Source organism: Elephas maximus, chromosome 1 (assembly GCF_024166365.1).
Source record: "Elephas maximus indicus isolate mEleMax1 chromosome 1, mEleMax1 primary haplotype, whole genome shotgun sequence".
In the NCBI taxonomy this organism is placed as follows: Eukaryota; Metazoa; Chordata; class Mammalia; order Proboscidea; family Elephantidae; genus Elephas; species Elephas maximus.
This window is the reverse complement of record NC_064819.1, coordinates 47,041,402-47,062,725: the sequence shown is the minus strand read 5'-3', so window position 1 is coordinate 47,062,725 and position 21,324 is coordinate 47,041,402. Positions and strand designations below refer to the sequence as shown.

General features: G+C 43.7%; 2 protein-coding genes across 24 annotated transcripts in view; one reads left to right on the top strand and one right to left on the bottom strand.

Moving 5' to 3' along the window:
• The window catches only part of FARS2 (phenylalanyl-tRNA synthetase 2, mitochondrial), a 648,562-nt gene extending 633,749 nt beyond the window's left edge, over positions 1-14,813 (bottom strand). For 6 of the 18 annotated variants that reach the window (XR_007517143.1, XR_007517141.1, XM_049882741.1 and 3 more), the window contains exon 1: positions 14,261-14,581. The gene's annotated coding sequence lies outside the window, so the exon portion shown is untranslated. Of the gene's footprint in view, positions 1-14,260; positions 14,587-14,732 lie in introns of those variants that run through there. The other 12 variants (XR_007517145.1, XR_007517147.1, XR_007517146.1 and 9 more) reach the window with 8 other exon arrangements.
• Positions 14,814-14,878: 65 nt separating this feature from the next.
• Positions 14,879-21,324, top strand: part of LYRM4 (LYR motif containing 4) — a 174,069-nt gene continuing 167,623 nt past the window's right edge. For all 6 annotated transcript variants that reach the window (XR_007517157.1, XR_007517156.1, XR_007517158.1 and 3 more), the window contains exon 1: positions 14,879-15,280. Coding sequence is in view for 3 of the 6 variants with exons in the window: in XM_049882823.1 (XP_049738780.1) it covers positions 15,195-15,280 (86 nt within the window). In the remaining 3 variants the exon portion in view is untranslated. The remainder of the gene's footprint in view (positions 15,281-21,324) is intronic.

The following is a 21,324-nucleotide window of genomic DNA, read 5'->3' as shown; positions in this document are numbered from 1 at the left end:
TCAGGAACCGATAGTACTAAAGGAAAAAGTCCAAGCTGCTCTGAAGGCACTGGCGAAAAACAAGGCTCCAGGAATTGATGCAATATCAATTGAGGCGTTTCAACAAACAGATGCAGCGCTGGAGGTGCTCACTCATCTATGCCAAGAAATTTGGAAGACAGCTTCCTGGCCAACTGGCTGGAAGAGATCCATATTTATGCCTATTCCCAAGAAAAGTGATCCAACCGAATGTGGAAATTATAGAACAATATCATTAATATCTCACGCAAGCAAAATTTCGCTGAAGATCATTCAAAAACAGCTGCAGCAGTATATTGACAGGGAACTGCCAGAAATTCAGGCAGGTTTCAGAAGAGGACGAGGAATCAGGGATATCATTGCTGATGTCAGATAAATCCTGGATGAAAGCAAAGAATACCAGAAGGATGTTTACCTGTGTTTTATTATGCAAAGGCATTTGACTGTGAGGATCATAACAAACCAGGGATAACACTGCGAAGAATGGGAATTCCAGAACACTTAACCATGCTCATGAGGAAACTTTACATAGATCTAGAGGCAGTAGTTCGGACAGAACAAGGGGATACTGATTGGTTTAAAGTCAGGAAAGGTGTGCATCAGGGTTGTATTCTTTCGTCATACCTATTTAATCTGTATACTGCACAAATAATACGAGAAGCTGGACTGTATGAAGAAGAACGGGGCATCAGGATTGGAGGAAGACTCAGCAACAACCTGCGTTATGCAGATGACACAACCTTGCTTGCTGAAAGTGAAGAGGACTTGAGGCACTTACTAATGAAGATCAAAGACCACAGCCTTCAGTATGGATTACACCTCAACATAAAGAAAACAAAAATCCTCACAACTGGACCAATGAGCAACATCATGATAAACGGAGAAAAGACTGAAGTTGTCAAGGATTTCATTTTACTTGGATCCACAATCAACAGCCATAGAAGCAGCAGTCAAGAAATCAAAAGACATTGCATTGCATTGGGCAAATCTGCTGCAAAGGACCTCCTGAAGTGTTGAAGAGCAAAGGTGTCACATTGAAGACTAAGGTGCGCCTGACACAAGCCATGGTGTTTTCAACCGCATCATATGCATGTGAAAGCTGGACAATGACTAAGGAAGACTGAAGAAGAACTGACGCCTTTGAATTGTGGTGTTGGTGAAGAATATGGAATATACCGTGGACTGCCAAAAGAACAAACAAATCTGTCTTAGAAGAAGTACAACCAGAATGCTCCTTAGAAGCAAGGATGGCGAGACTGTGTCTTGCATACTTTGGACATGTTTTCAGGAGGGATCAGTCCCTGGGGAGGGACATCGTGCTTGGCAGAGTACAGGGTCAGCGGAAAAGAGGAAGACCCTCAACGAGGTGGACTGACACAGTCGCTGCAACAATGAGCTCAAGCATAACAACAATTGTAAGAATGGCACAGGACAGGGCAGTGTTTCGTTCTGTTGTGCATAGGGTCGCTATGAGTCGGAACTGACTTGGCGGCACCTGACAACAACAACATGGAGACTCTATTCATAAGCTTTTCACTGGCTAATGCTTTTTAGAAGTAGACTGCTGGGATATCATTGCTGACTTCAGATGGATCCTGGATGAAAGCAGAGAATACCAGAAGGATATTTACCTGTGTTTTATTGACTACACAAAGGCATTCAACTGTGTGGATCATAACAAATTATGGATAACGCTGCAAAGAATGGGAATTCCAGAACACTTAACTGTGCTCATGAGGAACTTTTACATAGATCAAGAGGCAGTTCTTCAGACAGAACAAGGGGATACTGATTGGTTTAAAGTCAGGAAAGGTGTGTGTCAAGGTTGTATTCTTTCACCATACCTATTCAATCTATATGCTGAGCAAATAATACGAGAAGCTGGACTATATGAAGAAGAATGGGGCATCAGGATTGGGAAAAGACTCATTAACAGCCTGCATTATGCAGATGACACAACCTTGCTTGTTGAAAGTGAAGAGGATTTGAAGCACTTACTAATGAAGATCAAAGACCACAGCCTTCAGTATGGATTACACCTCAACATAAAGAAAACAAAAATCCTCACAACTGGACCAATGAGCAACATCATGATAAACAGAGAAAAGATTGAAGTTGTCAAGGATTTCATTTTACTTGGATCCACAATCAACAGCCATGGAAGCAGCAGTCAAGAAATCAAAAGTCGCATTGCATTGCATAAATCTGCTGCAAAGGACCTCTTTAAAGTGTTGAAGAGCGAAGACGTCACCTTGAAGACTAAGGTGCGTCTGACCCCAGCCATGGTAATTTCAATTGCATCATAGGCATGTAAAAGCTGGACAATGAATAAGAAAGACCGAAGAAGAACTGATGCCTTTGAATTGTGGTGTTGGTGAAGAAAACTGAATATACCATGGATTGCCAAAAGAACGAACAAATCTGTCTTAGAAGAAGTACAACCAGAATGCTCCTTAGAAGCAAGGATGGCGAGACTGCATTTTACATACTTTGGGCATGTTGTCAGGAGGGACCAGTCCCTGGAGAAGGACATCATGCTTGGCAGAGTACAGGGTCAGTGGATAAGGGAAGACCCTCAGTGAGGTGGACTGACACAGGATGGCTCAGGACCGGGCAGTGTATAGGGTCCTTATGAGTCGGAACTGACTGGACGGCACCTAACAACAACAACATGGAGACGCTTTGAGTCAGAACTGGCTCAGCTGCAATGTGTTAAGACACAAGAGTTTCCAGATTCATACCGTCATCCCAAATTGCTGTATCAAATAGGGTGGCTGTTTATCTCGGTTAGCCTAAGATAGTCCACATTTACGCCTGTTGTCCCAGCATAATTATTTAATACCACCCATTTCTCTCATTTCAAAACAGTCCTGATTTACAAAATAATTTATATGATCACCCAAATGTTAAGCGATATGAATAATCTATGATACCGCTGTGAACTGCAACCAAATTGCCAAATCCCAGTCAAGGTTTCCCCCTGACTATCACATACATGGAAACCCTGGTGGCGTAGCAGTTAAGAGCTACGGCTGCTAACCAAAAGACTAGGAGTTTGAACCTACCACACGGTCCTTGGAAACTCTATGGGGCAGTTCTAACTCTGTCCTATAGGGTCACTATGAGTCAGAATTGACTCGACAGCAACAGGTTTGGATCACATACGTAGAGCATTTACAATCATTTCAAAAATGCACAGTAAATCTCCCTAGAAATAGAAAACTAACACCAACAATCTAGGATTATAGCATGCTGAAATTAAAAAATTATATTTAAAAGTATTTCAATTTTAAGTCAGTAACTTGTGTCAATAATTCATACAATCTCTCTTAAGACCACTTTCAGAAAGAAAATACAGACTCTAAATGCAATTTTAAAACCTGCCTGGTTCTCCTGTCTGGAGGGGAGATAGGAGGGTAGAGAGGGTTAGAAACTGGCAAAATCGTCATGAAAGGAGAGACTGGAAGGAGGGAGCAGGCTGACTCATTAAGGGGAGAGAAAGTGGGAGTATGGAGTAAGGCGTATATAAGCTTATATGTGACAGACTAACTTGGTTTGTAAACTTTCACTTAAAGCACAATAAAAATTATTAAAAAAAAAAAAAAAAACTTGCCTGGTAACCAAACACAATAACCTGTTAAAATGTGAAATCATTTCTATGCTTCCAAGGATATCAAAAATAAAAACTTTTCACTACCAGGGGCTCATCACTTCAAATTATAAAAACAATGCCAATAAAGCTTGTTTTAAGATAATGCAAAACTCTGGGAGAGTAAGTCACAACAAAAAAGTATCCGAAATACATCACTCTTCTGAAGGAACTGACAAGGTGCTTGCTCAGTTAGAACGCTAAGGTATTCCCATTATAGTTTCCATTGAGGCAAAGAAAGTTAAAGTCTAACCACACAAAATCTAAACCTATCCCACGACAAACAAGAAACAACATAACCTGAAGAAATGAAACAGAATCTGTGCTGTGGCTGAACATTTAATGTTACCTAAAGCTATTGATGACGACCAGGTAGAAGATACAGAAATTTAAGGATTTCACTCATGTTTTCTTTCATTCAACAACTGCTTGAACAAAATCAATCAGGTCTCTGCCCTCACGGCACTGACATTATGTGGAAGAAATCAACACTAAACCAATAACTTACAATTATGCAAATGGATAACTTAAAATTATGAAAAATTAAGAATAGCACGCTATAAGAAAGAATAATGAGTGGTACTTTAAACTGGCATAGGGGAATGCCTTGCTGAAGAAGTGGCACTTAAGCTGAGCAGTCCTTAGTCATGTGAAGGGTATAAGCAAAGACTCATTATTCCAGCCACAGACCCTCACATACAGAACTCCTGAAGTGGAGAAAAGCCTGGCCTGTAGTGTACACGTAACAGATTTCTGCAATGAAAATAGCCCAAGGTTCACAAGCAGCAAAGAGAAATACCCTTAAATTAACAACTGCAGTAAATTCTAAATAAAGGCTTTTGGCAAGGCAGAAACGATAAAGCTCTTTTATTTTTAGCATTATATCAAGATGTGTCGATCTGCTGCAATAACTGTGGCTTAGGACAGAGAGGCGTTTATTGTTCACTCAACAAGAAGTCTGGAGGTATCCAGTTCCAGGGTTCATTCAGCAGCTCAGAAATCAGGGCTTTAGGCTGGAATCTCTAGTGTTCTCTTGGCCTTTCTCTCACGCTTTTTACCTCTCATGGTTGAAGATGGCTGCTGCATTTCAAGCATCAAGCTAGTATCCCCAGCAGGAGAGAAGAGATGGCATAAGTAAGCCTTCCTTTGTGAATACGTGTCTTTTAACAGAAAGCAAAATCTTTCCCAGAAACCCTCCAGCAGACTTCCCTTGTCTCAAGAACGAGATTTGTGTTTCATGGCCCCCCCTGGCTAGAAAGGCTAGAAAATCAAGTATCTGACAAAGAGGGAATGCAATCACCATGATTGCCTGAGACCAATATAATTTATTCCCAGGAACTGTTACACGGCCACCCAGACAAAACCAGGGTTCTGCAGGTCAGGAAGAATTACGGTTGTTGGGTAGTAAGCACAATCTGCCAGTCACTCAATACTTTTCAGAGGTGAGTTATATGGAGCTTATGAATTAATCCATCCGACACACTTACTGATCATCTACTATGAGTAAGGCTAGGTGCTAAGTGGTGGGGAAAGAATAGCAATAAAAAACAGATACCTGTCCTTGTGGAATACGCAGTCTAGGGTCAGAGCAAAGATTAATCAAACAACCACATAAAGAAATGCTCGCTCTGAGATTGCTAGGGTGAACTTAGCTGCCTTTTACCATTAAAAAAAAAAAAGTCCCCCTTCTCTTGGTAATTCTGTATACCACCATGCCCACATAGCCATCCCCCAACTTTCATAGCCGATAGTACTTTGGGAGCAGCTGCCTCCACCCCTGCTTCTACGAGTTAGGCAGGTGGTTCAAGCCTAAACTAACCAGTATAATCCTATCCCCGGGCTATAGTTGCTGCTTCAGAAATGGATAAGCACAGACTCAATGAGGACCAAGGAGGTCCCTGGGTGGCACAAATCATTAAGCACTGGGCTACTAACCCGAAAGGTTAGCAGTCTGAATCCACCCAGAGGCACCTCAGAAGACCGACCTGGTCATATACGTCCAAAAGATCACTGCCACTGAAAACCCTACGGAGTGCAGTTCCCCTCTGAAGCACAGGGCGTCACCATTAGTCGGAACTGACTTTATGGCAACTGGATTTTTGGACAGTGGGGGAGAAGGGCTGCTGGGCACCCTTCACCCAACTTTCTCGCTCTTCTGAGTTCCTGGGAATGAATACTCCAGAATTGTTGGGGGTCTTCCACGACCCGGAGAGGGTGCTATCACACTGCGGAAGATAAAGAGGAGAAAATCAACCAATCCTGAAGCCCATCTGACTTCTGAACTTTCAAGATACAGGAGACAATAAAGCCACTATGTTGGTTTAAACCTATTTGAGCTGGATTGCATGTTACCTGCAAGCCCTATCACCCTAGGCTGAAAAGCAGTAAACAATACTACCCAGGAGTTTAAAATAGGAAGATTTGCTCAAACCAGATGAGGTACTTATTTCTTAAACTAAGGTCTGAAAAATGAAGAGGGAAGAGCATTCCAGGGTGCAGAACTGGCAAAGGCCCCCAGAGTAAGGGAAAGAGGCAAGTGCAAGAGAAACAAAAAACAGCAAGTGAAAGCCAATGAGGGGTGGCGCAGGGCTGGGGAAGCTGGAGGGGCGTGATTCATCAGGGTTCTATAGGTTGTGTTAGGGAGTTTAGGCTTTGACCTAAAAGCACTACAGGTTTTAGGGGAAGAGAGGAACAGAGAAATAACTATCCATAGTGTTACATTAATTCACACAAATCCAAAAACATACTTGAGGCCAGAACTAACCACAGTAAAACCGGCGAAAGCCAGAACCTGTGTAACGCGGAAACCTGTCAAAGAAGTAAAACTCAAATATTTTCCAGTAATAGAGAGCGACAGGAAAGTGGTAAGACAGCACCCTGTCAAAGGCGGAAAACTTGTGAGACCCAGAAAAACAAGGCAGCCTCCTCAAGTTCCTGATCTCACAAGTTTCACTGTACATCCAACATTGTATTTTCACACAGCTTCTAAGACCACAGGAAAGATTTTGTTGCTGTTTGCATTTCTCGTTTGTTTTGTTTTGTTTTCTTGTGGTAGATATATACGTTAAAACCCTTGACATACGGACAATCTCCACGTGTGCAGTTCAGTGCATTAATTATGTTCATCACGTTGTTCCTGTCATCTGTTCCCCAATGACACTGTCACCCTTACCAGAAGCTCAGGGTCCCCTAAGCTCCCTCCCACCCCTGGTAAACCCCAAACCAGATCCACATGCTTTCAAAGGCAGTGATCTTCATGGAAGCAGACTGCCACATCTTTCTCCCACAAACTGGTTGGTGGGTTCCAATTGCCGACCTTTCAGTTAGCAGCTGAGTGCTTAACCACTGTGCCACCAATTACATGCACAGGTTACAGGCTTGCCAAGCTGAATTGCTTCCACTGTGCTCAGCAAATCAATTTTTAAAATAAAAAATTACAAAAGACTGTATATATAAAAATAATCACTATAATAACAAAGAAAACACGATTTCTCTGCACAGCTTCTATTGTTGGTAACAGTCCTCAACACAGTAACAAGGCTGTATCATCAACCTGAGCTTTCTGAGGGACCAGTTCACTTCACAGAACTCAACACTGCATGTCTTCAGACACTGACCTAGTATTTTGCCGGTGATCAGCAAAACACAGGCTCGTTTTTTTTTTTTTTTTCCAAACAGAGTCAACAATGCAACACCTAAATGCTTTCTGTAAACCACCAACAGATTTGAACAAAAAAAAGACAATAGCTATTACTCCCCGTTCAAAGAAGTCCATCAGAACTTCAAATTTGCCTTGACAAGAATGACTACAATGATATGTTCGTAAAGTACCCAGCAGAGCTCTTGGGACAGAAATAAACTCTAAATAAATAATAGCTACCATTATCATCACTTGTAGCCAGTTCCATTAACAAATCACTCTAAAATATCTAAGTAATATGAAAACACTATTCCTAGAATAGTTATCCTTCAAAACTAGTTAAGAAAAAAAAAATAACGCAGGTGATCTGCAGGCTATTACCATAAATCACATTACAATGGTATGGGCTTTTAATAGGAAAAGATAGCTTCTTTCCTTTAGAAAGCAAAGAATTCAAAAAAAATAATAATAAAAAAAAAGATCCTGTAGGACTAAGTGACATTCGATATACTTTACACAAAATACAAAATCAATTGTCGATTTTATTGTTGCTGCCCACAAGTAAGGGAGCCCCTAGCCTCCACTCAGTGAAGCGAGAACATCTAGCTGCAACATATCATGGTTTTACAAATTTCCCAAAACAGAAAACAGGTTTTCATAATTATATCTGAAAAGAGCTTCTACAGAAATGCTGAGTCTCAGGAAATCCCAAGAGGAAATCTCTCATGTACACATATGGACAACCTAAAAAAGGCACTAAGTCTTTTCAAAGAGATGGTTATAAGAAAAAAATATAATCTTAAAAGACTACAAAGCTAGTATAAAAATCAACATTTGAGATCCTCTGGATATTTATGCTATGCATTAATATTTCCTACACAAACCAGTTAGCTTTACAAATATGTGAGACTCCAACTAAATTAAAATTCGAGATGACTAAAATTTACTCATGTTATCCAAGAAATATTAATAAACTTGAAATTCCATAAGCTGGCATTGAAGGTCTTATGGGAAGCAGTAGCATCATAGCTAGACATATGGCATTCTGGCCCAATGCCCATCCCCACCACTTCCTAGTTGTATGACTCTGGCTAAATAATGGGACCCCTCGGCTTCCCTTAGGAGGTATCAGCTATCTCATCAGTTGGAAGGACTAACTGGGATCACATTAAGTATTCCACTTGTGTCTAATATATGAGGAAAAAAAAAAAAAACTTGTTGCCGAATATATGAGAGCCAACATTATTACCTTCCAGCTGGATCTCCGAACACTCACTCTCATGAACTCTGGACCTCCAGACAAAGCCCGAAAGTGGTGCCCTCTAAGCCATAATTATTACTCCCTAGACCTCACTCGGAAACCCTGGTGGGGTAGTGGCTAAATCCTACGACTGTTAACCAAGGGGTCAGCAGTTTGAATCAGCCAGATGCTCCTTGGAAACTCCATGGCGCAGTTCTACTCTGTCCTATAGGGTCGCTAGCAGTCGGAATCGACTCGATGGCAGTGGGTTTGGCTTTTTTGGTTTTAGACCTCACTCAAGCAGTAGGAGTTCAGTGGTAGACTTCTCTAATTCCATGAGGGAGACCTGGGTTCAATTCCTGGCCAATACACCTCATACACATCTACTACCCACCTGTCGGTGGGGGCTTGTGTGTTGCTGTGATGCTGAACGGGTTTCAATGGAGCTTCCAGACTAAGACAGACTAGGAAGAAAGGCCTGGTGACCTACCCCCCAAAATCAGCCAGTGGAAACTCTTTGGATCACAACAGTCCAATCCCATGGTGCGTGGTCACCATATGTCAGCAGCTAACAACTGACCTCACTCAGGCTTCCTCTCCTTTACCCTTTCCAAAAGCCTGTTAAACCTTCCTTTTACCACCACATCCACACCCCTAAAATCCCATACTCCCAAAACTCAAACCTAAATCCTCCTAAACCCAACATAATCACTACCTCCTCCAGGAAGCCCGTTTCCACAGATCCATTTTTCCCAACCCTGGGAATTAAAAAAAATCCCCGAAGCCTGGGGCTCTACGTGTGGCATTGCTGGCTGAGGGGTGCCCGAGGCATCGGCAACTGAAGTAACCTCTCCCTCCCCTGAGACCGGCAGCACTTCATCAGTACTTCCCTTGCAGTGTTTATTACTTCCACCCCGTATATTCGTCATACACAAAATGTATTTAAACTCCTGGAAATTAAAGTCTACATTCAAGCCCTCAATTCACCACAAAAACAGTGACTTGCACTAATAGGGGCATCGACTACCTGTTAAATGCACAGATTAAGGAATAAATAAAATTTGAGTACTCCTAGAACATAGGATTCAGAAAACATGGCCTGAAATGAAAGCTTAGCAACACCTGGAAAAGCAATCTCCATTTCAAAGCTCAGGTGTTAGGTTCAGCTTGACATATGTGAACTAGTCAATGCCTAATAGAAAAAAGTTACCCCAAAAAGAGAGGAAGCAGCATTAAAATAAAGCAGGACAGCGCTAACCACTTCTGTGATCTCGTACGTACATGGTCCCTCTTTCCCTCCCCATTCCAAACAACCAAAGAGAGCATGTTCACTTATACACATATGCCCTGAATATACACTCCAATCTCTAATTTACCAGTCTTCATCTGGCTCTTATTACTCAACCTTGAAAATACTGTCTCTGAGGGAAAGCCTTCCCTTAGGTCAAAGTCCAGCTTAATGTCTCCTTTTCCACCATTTTCCAGTTGACAAGTCAACTCCCACTCATGGAGACTCCATGTTTGTCACAGTAGAAATGTTCTTCATAGGGTTTTCAATGGTTGGTTTTTCAGTAGATCACCAGGACTTCCTTCCAAGGCACCTCTAGGGGGACTCGAACCTCCAATCTTTCAGTCAGCAGCCGAGCACGTTAACCATTTGCACCACCCAATGATTCCTTATACACCCCAATTGTTGTTGCTGAGGCCATGGAGTCAGTTCGACTCATGGCAAACCCATGTGACAGAGTAGAACTGCCCCATAGGGATTTCTTGGCTGTAATCTTCACGGAAGCAGATCGCCAGGTCTTTCTCCCACGGAGCGGATGGGTGAGTTCAAACCACCAACCTTTCCGTAACAGCCAGGCACTCACCCATTGTGCCACCAGGGCTCCTAACTAAAGGTTGGTGGTTCAAACCTACCCACCAGCTCCTCGAGAGAAAAAACCTGGCCATCTACTTCTGTAAAGGTTAAACCAAAAAAAAAAAAAATTATTAACCGTCAAGTCCACTGCTGCTCATACAGCAACGCTACAGGACAGAGAAGAAATGCCCCACAGAGTTTCCAAGGCTGTAATATTAATGGAAGCAGACTGCCACATCTTTCTCCTGAGGAGCAGCTGGTGGGTTTGAACTGCCAACCTTTCGATTAGCAGCTGAATGCTTAACCACTGTACCACCAGGGCTCTTTTCTATAAAGATTACAGCCAGGTAAACCCTATGGGGCAATTCTACTCTGTCACATGGGGTTCCTATGAGTCAAGAATCAACTTACCGGCACCAAACAACAACAGTATTTGGTAATATCCCTATCACAGCACTTGTCACAATAAATTATTGCTTTGCTTATCTAGTCTTCTACAGGTTTACTTAAGGGGTTTTGGAGGGCTCTCCTGTATCTCCATCATCTTGTACAGTGTATGGCACTTAGGGAATGTTCAATAAATGCTGAATGAATGATTAAGAAATCACTTTAGTTTGTTCATCTGTAAAATGAGTCATATCTAAGGTCCCTTCCAGTTGCATATTCTCTAAGAACTAAGGATGGATAAAAACAAATGAGGATAACAGAAGCAGATCCACAGAGTGGAATCATTCCTAAATTATAATATCAGAAACTGCTTAAACAAGATTTTCTTTACACATCATTTTGATATACAAGCTTAAAAACCAAAATCAAAATCCAGATCCACCGTCATCCAGTTGATTCCAACTCTGCTTATTACAGCTGGAGAAATTTCTCTTCAAAAGCATTAAGTGCTCATTGTAATATAAGGCAGTATGATTTCACAAAGAACTACTGGTAGTTAATAATATGGACAATTGAGCATAATTTCTTTTTTACATTTTCAGGCCTAAGCGGTAGTAAAGGACCCCTGGCGGCTCAATGGTGAAGCGCCGGACTAACTGAAATGACATCGGTTCGAATCCACCACTGGCTCCAAAGAAGTAAAGACCTGGCTGCCTGCTCTCATAAAGATTACAGCCTAAGAAACTCTATAGGACAGTTCTGTCCTATAGAGTCACTATGAGTTGAAATCAATTCGATGACACACAAGTGGTAGTAGGAGGGTACCCAAACCCACGGCCATGAAGTCGATTCGGACTCATACCAACCCCATAGGGTTTCTGAGGCTGTAAATCTCTACGGGCAGACTGCCACACCTTTCTCCCGTGAAGCCACTGGTGGTTAGCAGTGGATCACTTTAACCACTGTACCACCAGGGTTCCTAGTAGGTGGCTACTCCCTAGTTTATTTATAGTCACTTTGCTAAGACAAGGAGCCGTGGTGACACAGTAGTTAAGCACTTAACTGCTAACAAAAAGTAGGCAGTTTGAACCAGGGATTCGAACAGGTTCCTCTGGTTCGAACCCCTGGTGAGAATTTGCATTTCTAACAAGGTCCCAGGTGATGCTAATGCTGCTGGTTAAGGACCAATTCTGAGAGCCACTACCAGAGCAGTAGTTCTCAGAACGTATTATACATTAAGAATCACCTAGGAATCTTGTTAAAACATAGACTGATTCGGTATGTCTGGGGTAGAAACGAAAATTCTCAGCAGCAGTTAGAACAGGAAGAATCCGTTCAAAGCCCTGGTTTAAACCCACCAGCTGGTCCACCAGAGAAAACAAGTGGCAGTCTGCTTCCGTAAAAATTACACTCACTGCACAGCAACTCTATAGGACAGAGTAGAACTGCCCCGTAGGGTTTCCAAGGATCGGCTGGTAGATTCGGAAGACTTACCCTTTGGTTAGCAGCCAAACACATAACCACTGCATCACCAGGGCTTCAGCTCTATAGAGATTACAGCCTTGGACACCCTATGGGGCAGTTATACTCTGTCCTACAGGGTCACTATGAATCGGAATCAACTCAACAGCATCGGGTTTGGTTTTTTGGTTTTGTAGGAAACCCTGATGGCGTCGTCGTTATGGCAGTTGGAATCCACTGGGCGCTCCTTGCAAACTTTATGGGGCAGTTCTACCATGTCTGATAGGGTCATTATGAGCCGCAATGGACTCGGGGCAACAGGTTTTGGTTTCAGGGTTTTAAGAGTTCTCAGCCCAGTATGGAACGCATATTAAAGGACATATGAATAAGGGTCCATTCTCAGCTTCTGGCCGCATTCCACTTTCAACCTCAACTAGTCATCTCTGCAAACGTGACCTGCAAAAACAGGAGATTTAGCTTTGGTGTTATGATTTTTCATTAGTCTTTAAGGCAAGGATATTCAACGTTCTGATAAATCATTTCAAATAACACAGTAAGTCTTTTTGTGAAAACTTAGTTTAGGATTAACTGGGAAGGTATCACTTTCATACCTAGTGATTTCTCAACATTCCTTGTACTAACAGATGACTAGGCTACTCAAGCAAACTATTTAAATTTTACATATTTATTTGGAAAGTTTCACTTGGTTACAACAAAGTTAAGTCATTTAGATACATCAATTGTAAAATTGCTTGATAATTAGGCAATTGTATATGGTATTAACTATGCCAGCTAAACTTTCTAAATGAAAGCAAAATACAATAACATAACTCCCACTATTTCTAAACAGGCCAAAAAAGGTTCATTTTTTGTCTTCTCATTTTGATAGTTTTCTGTAACTTTCATCAACATTGTGGTTTTCCCAGATGCCACATATCACTTTGTATCACCAGCACACAAAATTGTATCATATTAAGAATGAACTTTATGTGATTCCATTGGTCTTGAATCCTTTAAAAATTGTCACAGAAAAATCTCAAAATTTTAAAAGTACTTTCAATAAATCCTTGGCAAGATTTGCCCAGAGGCCTGACAGACCAGCAAAAAGTGACAGAAGTTCTGTTACCTTGTAAAAGATCTATTTTGAGACATATAGATGTATGAGACCTTGAAGAAATCCGACAGGAAGATCAAAAGGTTAGTAAAAGCATTTTCTCGCTGTCTTTTTATTAAGTGCCACTGCCAACAGGACTAGTGAGTAAATTTGGACCCAAAGACGTGTTGCCAGTACACGTCCCAAGTACGGTAAGGTCAGAAAAGAAAGAGTCTCCTGCCCCTAAAGTTCCTGAAAACACCAAGTTGCTTTGATTGTGTACAAGTGTTCCACAGTCTGGGCGATCCGCAATCTTTTCAAAACTAGATACGTTAAAATACTTTAGAACACAATCATAACTCAGTGGTTGGAAAAAAGATAGATTAATGGAAACGTTTGTCTTTTAAGCATGAAGTTGCTCCTCGCTGTGTTTGGGGCAGAAAGCTGTGGTTCTTCCTAACGTTGACTATACAACGCAAGACTCCAAAAGTACGTGCTTTGCACGCAGTCACTAGAAGCCGCTCGGGCTTCCCTGCGCCCAGTCCCACGCTCAAAAACCACTACGTAACACGGTGGTTCAGAAAAGTTGAAGTCTTCTGAGAAAAAACCCCGGGAGAAGGCTTAGCTATGAAAAGCTTCAGGAAGAAACTTCCAGAGCTTCTTGCCTTGGGTCTGAAATGATCACCACCGTCCTTAAACTCCTAAATACCCCCAATTAACCTACAGCCCAGGCGGCCCCGCCTTTACACACTTATTAAATTACAAAACTGAATAACTCATGACACAAAAGCAAAAACTCGAGTCTCAAAAAATAACCCGTTAACACAGAAAAGTCTACGGCCAAGTGCAAACTCCCCACCACACGAACCGACCGCGTCGCATCCCCACGCTGCAGCGAAGCCCGCACTCACCCACCGCTCACCCCGGAAACCCAGACTGCAGGCGTTTCAAACTCAGAAGCGCAGCAGGCCCGCTCGCTCTCACGGGGAGGACGGCAACCCCCCACCGCAAAGCCATCCGTGCACGCTGGGCGCTGCCATTTTGACCAGAAACTGGGCCCTGCCCTGCAGGCCCCTTAAGCCTGTCGCCCTGAACGGAGCCTGCATGCCACAGAAACACTGCCCCGTCTCCTCCGCGACCCTCGCGCCCCAACCCCCGCGCGGCGAGAGCCTTGCGTTCCCTGCTAGCCGACCACGTTCGGCCGCAACGCGACGCCCCCGACCGCCCCGCACCGCCTCTCAGGCAGCGCCGCGGGCGGCCGCAGCCGATGGGGGCGGGGCGTCCGCGGCTGGGTGCCTCTGCGGCCAGCGGAGGCGGAGCGCGCGCGCTCGGTAACCCAGCAACGAGGCGCCCGGCCCAGCGGGGCGCTGCCGGGTGACGCACCCTCAGATACAAATGTCTCCACTTCAAGCCCGAGTGGTTCGCGGAGACGCTCCGTGACGGAGCGGGAGCCCGCAGTGCTCCAGCCTCCGACCCCATCCCCGAAGAGGGGACTCGGCGCAGAGGCCGTCCCAGACCCCAGCCCCACAGCCCGGCCCGTCAGTTGGCGGCCCCTCCTCCCGCGTGCCGCGCCGCGCCGCGCCGCCCCCGCCGCCTTAGCTGCCCGGCGCCCTGCCTGCGTGCTTTTCCTAAGGTCGCGCGGGGCTCCCGGGCGCCTTCCAGAGGCGAGGCCAGGACGCAGGGCTCGCGCGGACTGGGCCAGAAGCCCGGACCCCGCCAGCAAGGCGGAGCACTGCGTTTTGTTCGTGGTGTTTTTATTTTTTTGCATAGGCTGAAATTTTGTGGGTTGCGTTAGGGACCTCCGCAAAAAGGACCCATTTATTATTTTATTTTTTTTTCCCCAAAATGGCAGCCTCCAGCCGCGCACAAGTGTTAGATCTTTACCGGGCGATGCTGAGAGAGAGCAAGCACTTCAGCGCTTACAACTACAGGTGACCCAGCGGGCAGCTGCGGGGGCCGGGAGGGGCCGGGCGCGGGATGCCCGAGAAGGTCCCGGGGAAGGGAGTCCACCCACCCGGCGCCGCGTGCTCTTGGCGGCGGCGGGAAGGGCTCCTTCAGCCAAAAGCGTGCACCTGCTGACGGGGGTGGGTCCGGAAACCTCGTGGTGAGGAGCCCTGGGTTTGCGCTTGTAGCAGAGAACACCTTTCCGTTCTTTGGACATTTCTCTCCAAAGCGAAGTCTTTGGTACGTGCTTTTGACGCACGGTTGGTGTTTCTGCTGTAAAAATGATGGACATGAAAGGTGCAAGTGATAAAGCTAAGACCAGTTTCTTGCAGACACAGGAGTTTCCCTAGTAATTGGGAGAGTTGACAGTGGACGTAACCACTTGGTGGCACATGTCCACAGAGCTGAAGGCTCTCGCTAGCCACCCCTTTCATTTCACAGGTATCTTAATTAGCTTTTTTGGTTTTACTAGAATCAAATGCATTCTAGTTAGGTTATGGGGGGGTGTGGCATAAAAATAATACACAAATAGTGGTAAGGGAGATGGGTGTCACAAGGTATCAGGAGCAGAAACATTCGTTTGTACTGGCCTCATCAAACCTGCAGCCAGATTATTCGGCTTTAGCAGCAAGAGAAAGGACCCCAACTCTAGTGAGCCATTCTTAGCGAGGCGTACTTTCCTTGCCTGCCCCATTCTCCTATTTGTTCCTGAGTCACTTATTCTTACTCTTTATTACAATATGTTTTCTGTACTTCAGAACTTGTGCTTCATGTAACTTCTGACTTCACTGTGTGTATCTTATACATTTTCTCTCTACATGCTTTCAGATTTGATGTCTTCTACTAATTACCTGATTCTTTGTGAATTTGAGCCATGTTTCCAAGAGCAAGAATTTGGCTGGAGCAGCTCATCTTTTCACACCAGCCCTCATTTTAGATGACTGGCCAGCCAGCCTATAGATTGAGTGTCATAGGACCTTGATGCCTACCCTGGAACAAAATGTGGTTAGCTAGGTTCTCCCTGGTGGAGCCCTGGTGGCATAATGGTTAAGAGCTCAGCTGCTAACCAAAAGGTCGGCAGTTCAAATCCACTAGCCATTCCTCGGAAACCGTATGAGGCAGTTCTCCATCCTATAGGGTCGCTATGAGTCGGAACTGACTTGATGGCACCTAACAACAAGCAACAGCAGGCTCTTCCGTGGCTGTTATGTGAGCATGCTGGCCCTGTGATTGGTAGGTCCAGTTCATCGCGTCGCAGGAAAGGATGCTGAGTCTCTCACGCCATGACTGTCTCGTTTTTTAGAACCAAAAAACCTACTGCCGTCGAGTTGATTCCAACTCAAAGCGACCCCATAGGACAGAGTAGAACTGCCCCACAGGGTTTCCAAGGAGCCGCTGGTGGGTCCAAACTGCCGACTTTCTGATTAGCAGCCAAGCTCTTTAACCACTGTGACACTAGGGCTCCATTTTTTAGAAACCTGCATAGAAAAGGCACTTTTCCTGTAACTTAAGAACAACATTTAGGGCATGCCAAGGAGGTCATATCCACTAAGTAGTTAAAAGAAACATTTCATGAGAAAGCTTGATTTTACTTAATAATTTTGGCCTTGAAGGTAGAGGAAATAAACCCTATAATTTTTTTTTTTTATACTGGTAGAATTTTTAACAAGGATTAACCACATATATAACACCAAGTTATCGACTCGACGGCACTGGGCTGGGTATAACACCAAGTACTTAACTAGGTCTGTTGAGGGAGTGCACAAAATATGCAAGTGGAAACCAGCCATTGCCCCCACAGCCTGGAGGAAGTTATTTTGTCACCTAAATTTTCTTAGAATAAACAGGGCTGGGTATCAGCGTGCAGTTCACACGTTGAAGAAACAGTGACAGAGAGAGGGTCTGTCTGGGAGCACGTGGTAGAAAAGTCCAGCAGGAGCCCTCAGAGGATATCTAACCTTGGGCCAGTCACTCAGCCTCCGTATTTCAGTTTTCTTTCTGCAAAATTAGATTGTTGGACTGCATCATCTCTAAATACTCTTCTATGTCTGAAGTTCCATTTGGAAATGATTTATGAGGCAGGTGGTGAAACTTAGAAATGAAGTTAAGTTTTTTCGAGTGAATAAATGCTAAGTAAACTGCAGGAAGAGCTGTCAAAGCCATACCCAGTAGGCAGAAAATTGGAAATGAGTTTCAGTGTGAGGGACTATAAGGTAATGTACATTTAGAAAACAATTGTTGCAATTATACTTTGAGCCTTTGAGCTAAATTTATTATCTAAATATAAAAGCAGTATTCAAAGGAACCTGGTAATCATTTTGCACTGTTTCCTGAAATTGTGGACCTAAATCCTGAGATTCCTGCTAGTAACATCTCCTAAGATAATAAATTTACTTATAGGTTTTCTTTTTATTAAAGCTACATCCAGCAGTTTTCAAGGATAGCCTCTTCCTTCCTCTCTAATCTTAGCAACTATTTGTGGCTGATGACAGATCAGTAATAACATCTTCCGATCCCTTTTGTGTGCCACTACTATTTTCTGTGCTTTACGTCTATTACTGCATTTATTTTTTACAACAACCCTGTGAAGAAGGTAGTATTTTTATTTTCCACCGAGGAAACTGAAGCACCGAAGGTCACTGTTGGCACTGGATAAACAATCAAAGGTAGACTAGATAAATTTCAAAAGCACCTAAAAGTTGTAATGCCTGAAATAATTACAGTAAAGAAATCGATATTTTGGAATTCTTTTGAGATACACGTACGTGTGCGCACAGACGCATATATATATCACACTACAATAGTACAGGCCCTGTCTGTTTCTCTAGCATCCAGCCCAAAAAGTCCCGCACATTGTCATAATTATATGTAGTTTCTTCTAGATGTACCATGTTCTCTTGGACCTCCACGCTTTTGCAAGTGCTTCTCTATCTGGCATTCCCTTTGTTACCCTTGTCTACAGCTCCTCCTTTTCATTTGAGACTCAGCTCACTCATGACCTCTGGACAGAATTTTCCTGATTTTCCTCATTCCACAGCTCTTCTCCAACCCTGATCCCTATCCCCACCCAAACAGGTCCCATTCTGTATTCTTTTGTCTCCAAAAAAATAAATAAGTGAAACCAAACCCATTACTATTGAGTCAATTCCAACTCATAGCAAGCCTATAGGACAGAGTAGAGCTGCCCCATAGGGTTTCCAAGAAGCACCTGATGGATTCGAACTGCCAACCTTTTGGTTAGCAGCCAAGCTTTTAACCACTACACAGCAGGGCTCGGTGCTTCCAAAAACATCCTAACCTTACTTTGCCAAGTATTAACCAAGTGGTCAGCAGTTCAAATCCACCAGGCACTCCCCTAATCTTACTTTGCCAAGTATTAACCAAGTGGTCAGCAGTTCAAATCCACCAGGCACTGCTTGGAAACTCTATAGGGCAGTTTTACTTTGTCTTATAGGGTCGTTATGAGTCAGAATCCACTTCACAGCAACAGGTTATACGGGGCCCTGGGGACAGAAAGGTGAGAGCTTTGGATTCATCGAGGCACTTGCCGTCTGGCTTTTGAGACCTGTGTGGGATGCAGCTATTTCCACGGACTGCTAAGTGCTCTGACAGAGGTATGCATAGGGTGTAGAATCAAGACAACACTGATCGTTTTACACACCTAAGTATCATTGAGGAGCCTGAAGAGCTTCGTTTATGTGGGGCATACCTATCGATATTTATCATGTTAAAAATTAAAACTAAGACAAATATGGGAGAGTGGATAACTAACTGGCAGAGCTAGATCCCACATGAGGTGAAAAGTGTGTGTGAGGGCAAGGTGGTGAGTTTGGGCTTAGACAGAGGGAGCACAGTTCATTTTTCATCAGTGGAGTGGAGATGGTGAGGCTGTTGAAATATAAACAAACAGGATGGAAAGTTGAGGTAGTCGATGCTGTGCCTGACAGCCAATTTCTGGATGAAGTGGAAGAGAAGTGGATGGTGAGGAAGCATCCTGTCCTTAAGGTTATTATTGCCCGCATTACATACACTCTGTTGTCGTTGGCGATTTAATTGTCTCTCTGCCGTTTGTGCCTTGAAGCCAGAAACACTTTATCTCTCTATTCCTAGTGCTGAGCACAATACCTGCCTGGTACATGCTTGCAAATATTTGTTGATGCAAAGCAAGAAAAAATTATAGGTAATTTTCATTAGCCATTCCCTCCTGTAGGTTAAAATATTATTGTAGTGCATGAAAAATCCAAAAGTAATGCCCAAATCGTTACCAAATTGAATATCAGAGCTCCTTAATTCCTTTTCAGATATTTTGAGGTTTTTTTTGCACTTACTCCAAATGCTAAGTACTGTGCTAGGAGCTGCAGATAGTTACCCTCCCATTAAGGGTAACCAAAACCAAAACCAAACCTGCTGCCGTTGAGTGGATTCCAACTCACAGTGACCCTACAGGACAGAGTAGAACTGCCCCACAGAGTTTCCAAGGAGCGCCTGTGGATTCGAACTGCCGACCTTTTGGTTAGCACCTATAGCACTTAACCACTATACTATGCCACCAGGGTTTCCCCATTAAGGGTAGAGAGTAGTAAGTACCATAAGAGATGTATCTGTTCCGACCACGAACCTTTCGTTAGCAGCCGAGCGCTTTAACCAGGGCTCCTCATCGATAAAGTACAAAGGAGGAAAGGCTCCATAGAGGACCTGGCCTCTAAGTGCCACCTTAGAAAATAGGTATCGTTAGGAATGCTTTTGACTACAAGTAATAGGAAACTCTTATATAGTAGCTTAAATAAATAAATAGGGAGTTTATTCTCACATAGGAAAGGTCTAGAGGTACATGGCTGCTAGAGGTGATTTAGCAGCTCGATAGCAACGTGCCGCTGTGAGTTCCTTGGTTTTCCTCTCATGAGAGCTCACGCCTGGTGGTTGCAAGCAGCAATTGAAACCTCAAATATATCCTTATTCAAGGCAGGAAGAAGGAAGGGCAGCCCCAACCAGGAAAGGTTAAACTTTCTTGGAAGCTTTATGGCATCTCCTTGGCCAGAACTCTGTTACATTTCCACCACTAGCTGGACAAGAGGCTAAAAAATTAGCCTACAGCTTTTCCAGTCCCTATAGTGGAAGACGAAACTCTGGCGGCGCAGTGGTTAAGAGCAACAGCTGGTAACTAAAAGGTCAGCAGTTCCAATCCACCAGGTGCTCCTTGGAAGCCCTATGGGGCAGTTCTGCTCTGTCCATTAGGATCCTATGAGTCAGAATCAACTCAACAGCATCGGGTTTAGTTTTGTTTTTTTAATAGAGGAAGGTGGCAAAGAGAAAAGGGCTGGGAATGACTGTTGGATCAGCCAGCAGGAAGCATCTGCCACAGATAAGAACGTGTGGAAATGCAGGGAGGAGCCCTCCAGGCAAAGACAAGGCATTGAGGAAGTGAGTATATGAGGGTATATGAGAGCCATCGTGGCTGAAGCGTTGGATTAGAGCTAGGTGCTGGCTGAAATAACCAGTAAGTAATAAAATAGGGCTAAAAGAAAAGCGAGGCATAGAATAGGCAGCTTGAGTGAATAATAGAAAAGTAGAAAGCCACGTATCTCTCAATGCAATGCTTTTCTCCAATGAATGACCTATTTTCAGTAGAAACTTCGTACAGCCCATGCATCCTTCAACTTGGCCTTCAGAAGTTTTAGAAACATCAACTCAAATTTGTTCTTTTTCACAGTTGCTCTCATCACAGCTGACATAGGTACACAGGCTCCCTCATTTCATGAAGGGCAAAATGACTAACCCGATAAATGCCAGGTCTTCAATTACTATGTACTACATTATTGTAAGAAACAGTATTGAAGTCTTTGAGTGCAGTCCCATTGAGGGACTTCGTTTCGAAGTCTATTCTCTTTTTGAGTCACTAGAACTCTGTTTCGTAAATTACCTGTTTAGTAAGCCCGAACTGACAGGAACAGATTACCCAATAAGCCAGGTACACAGGGGCTTACTTGTGCTTATTTACTAATGTGTAGTGCACAGTTTCACCTGTTTTTCA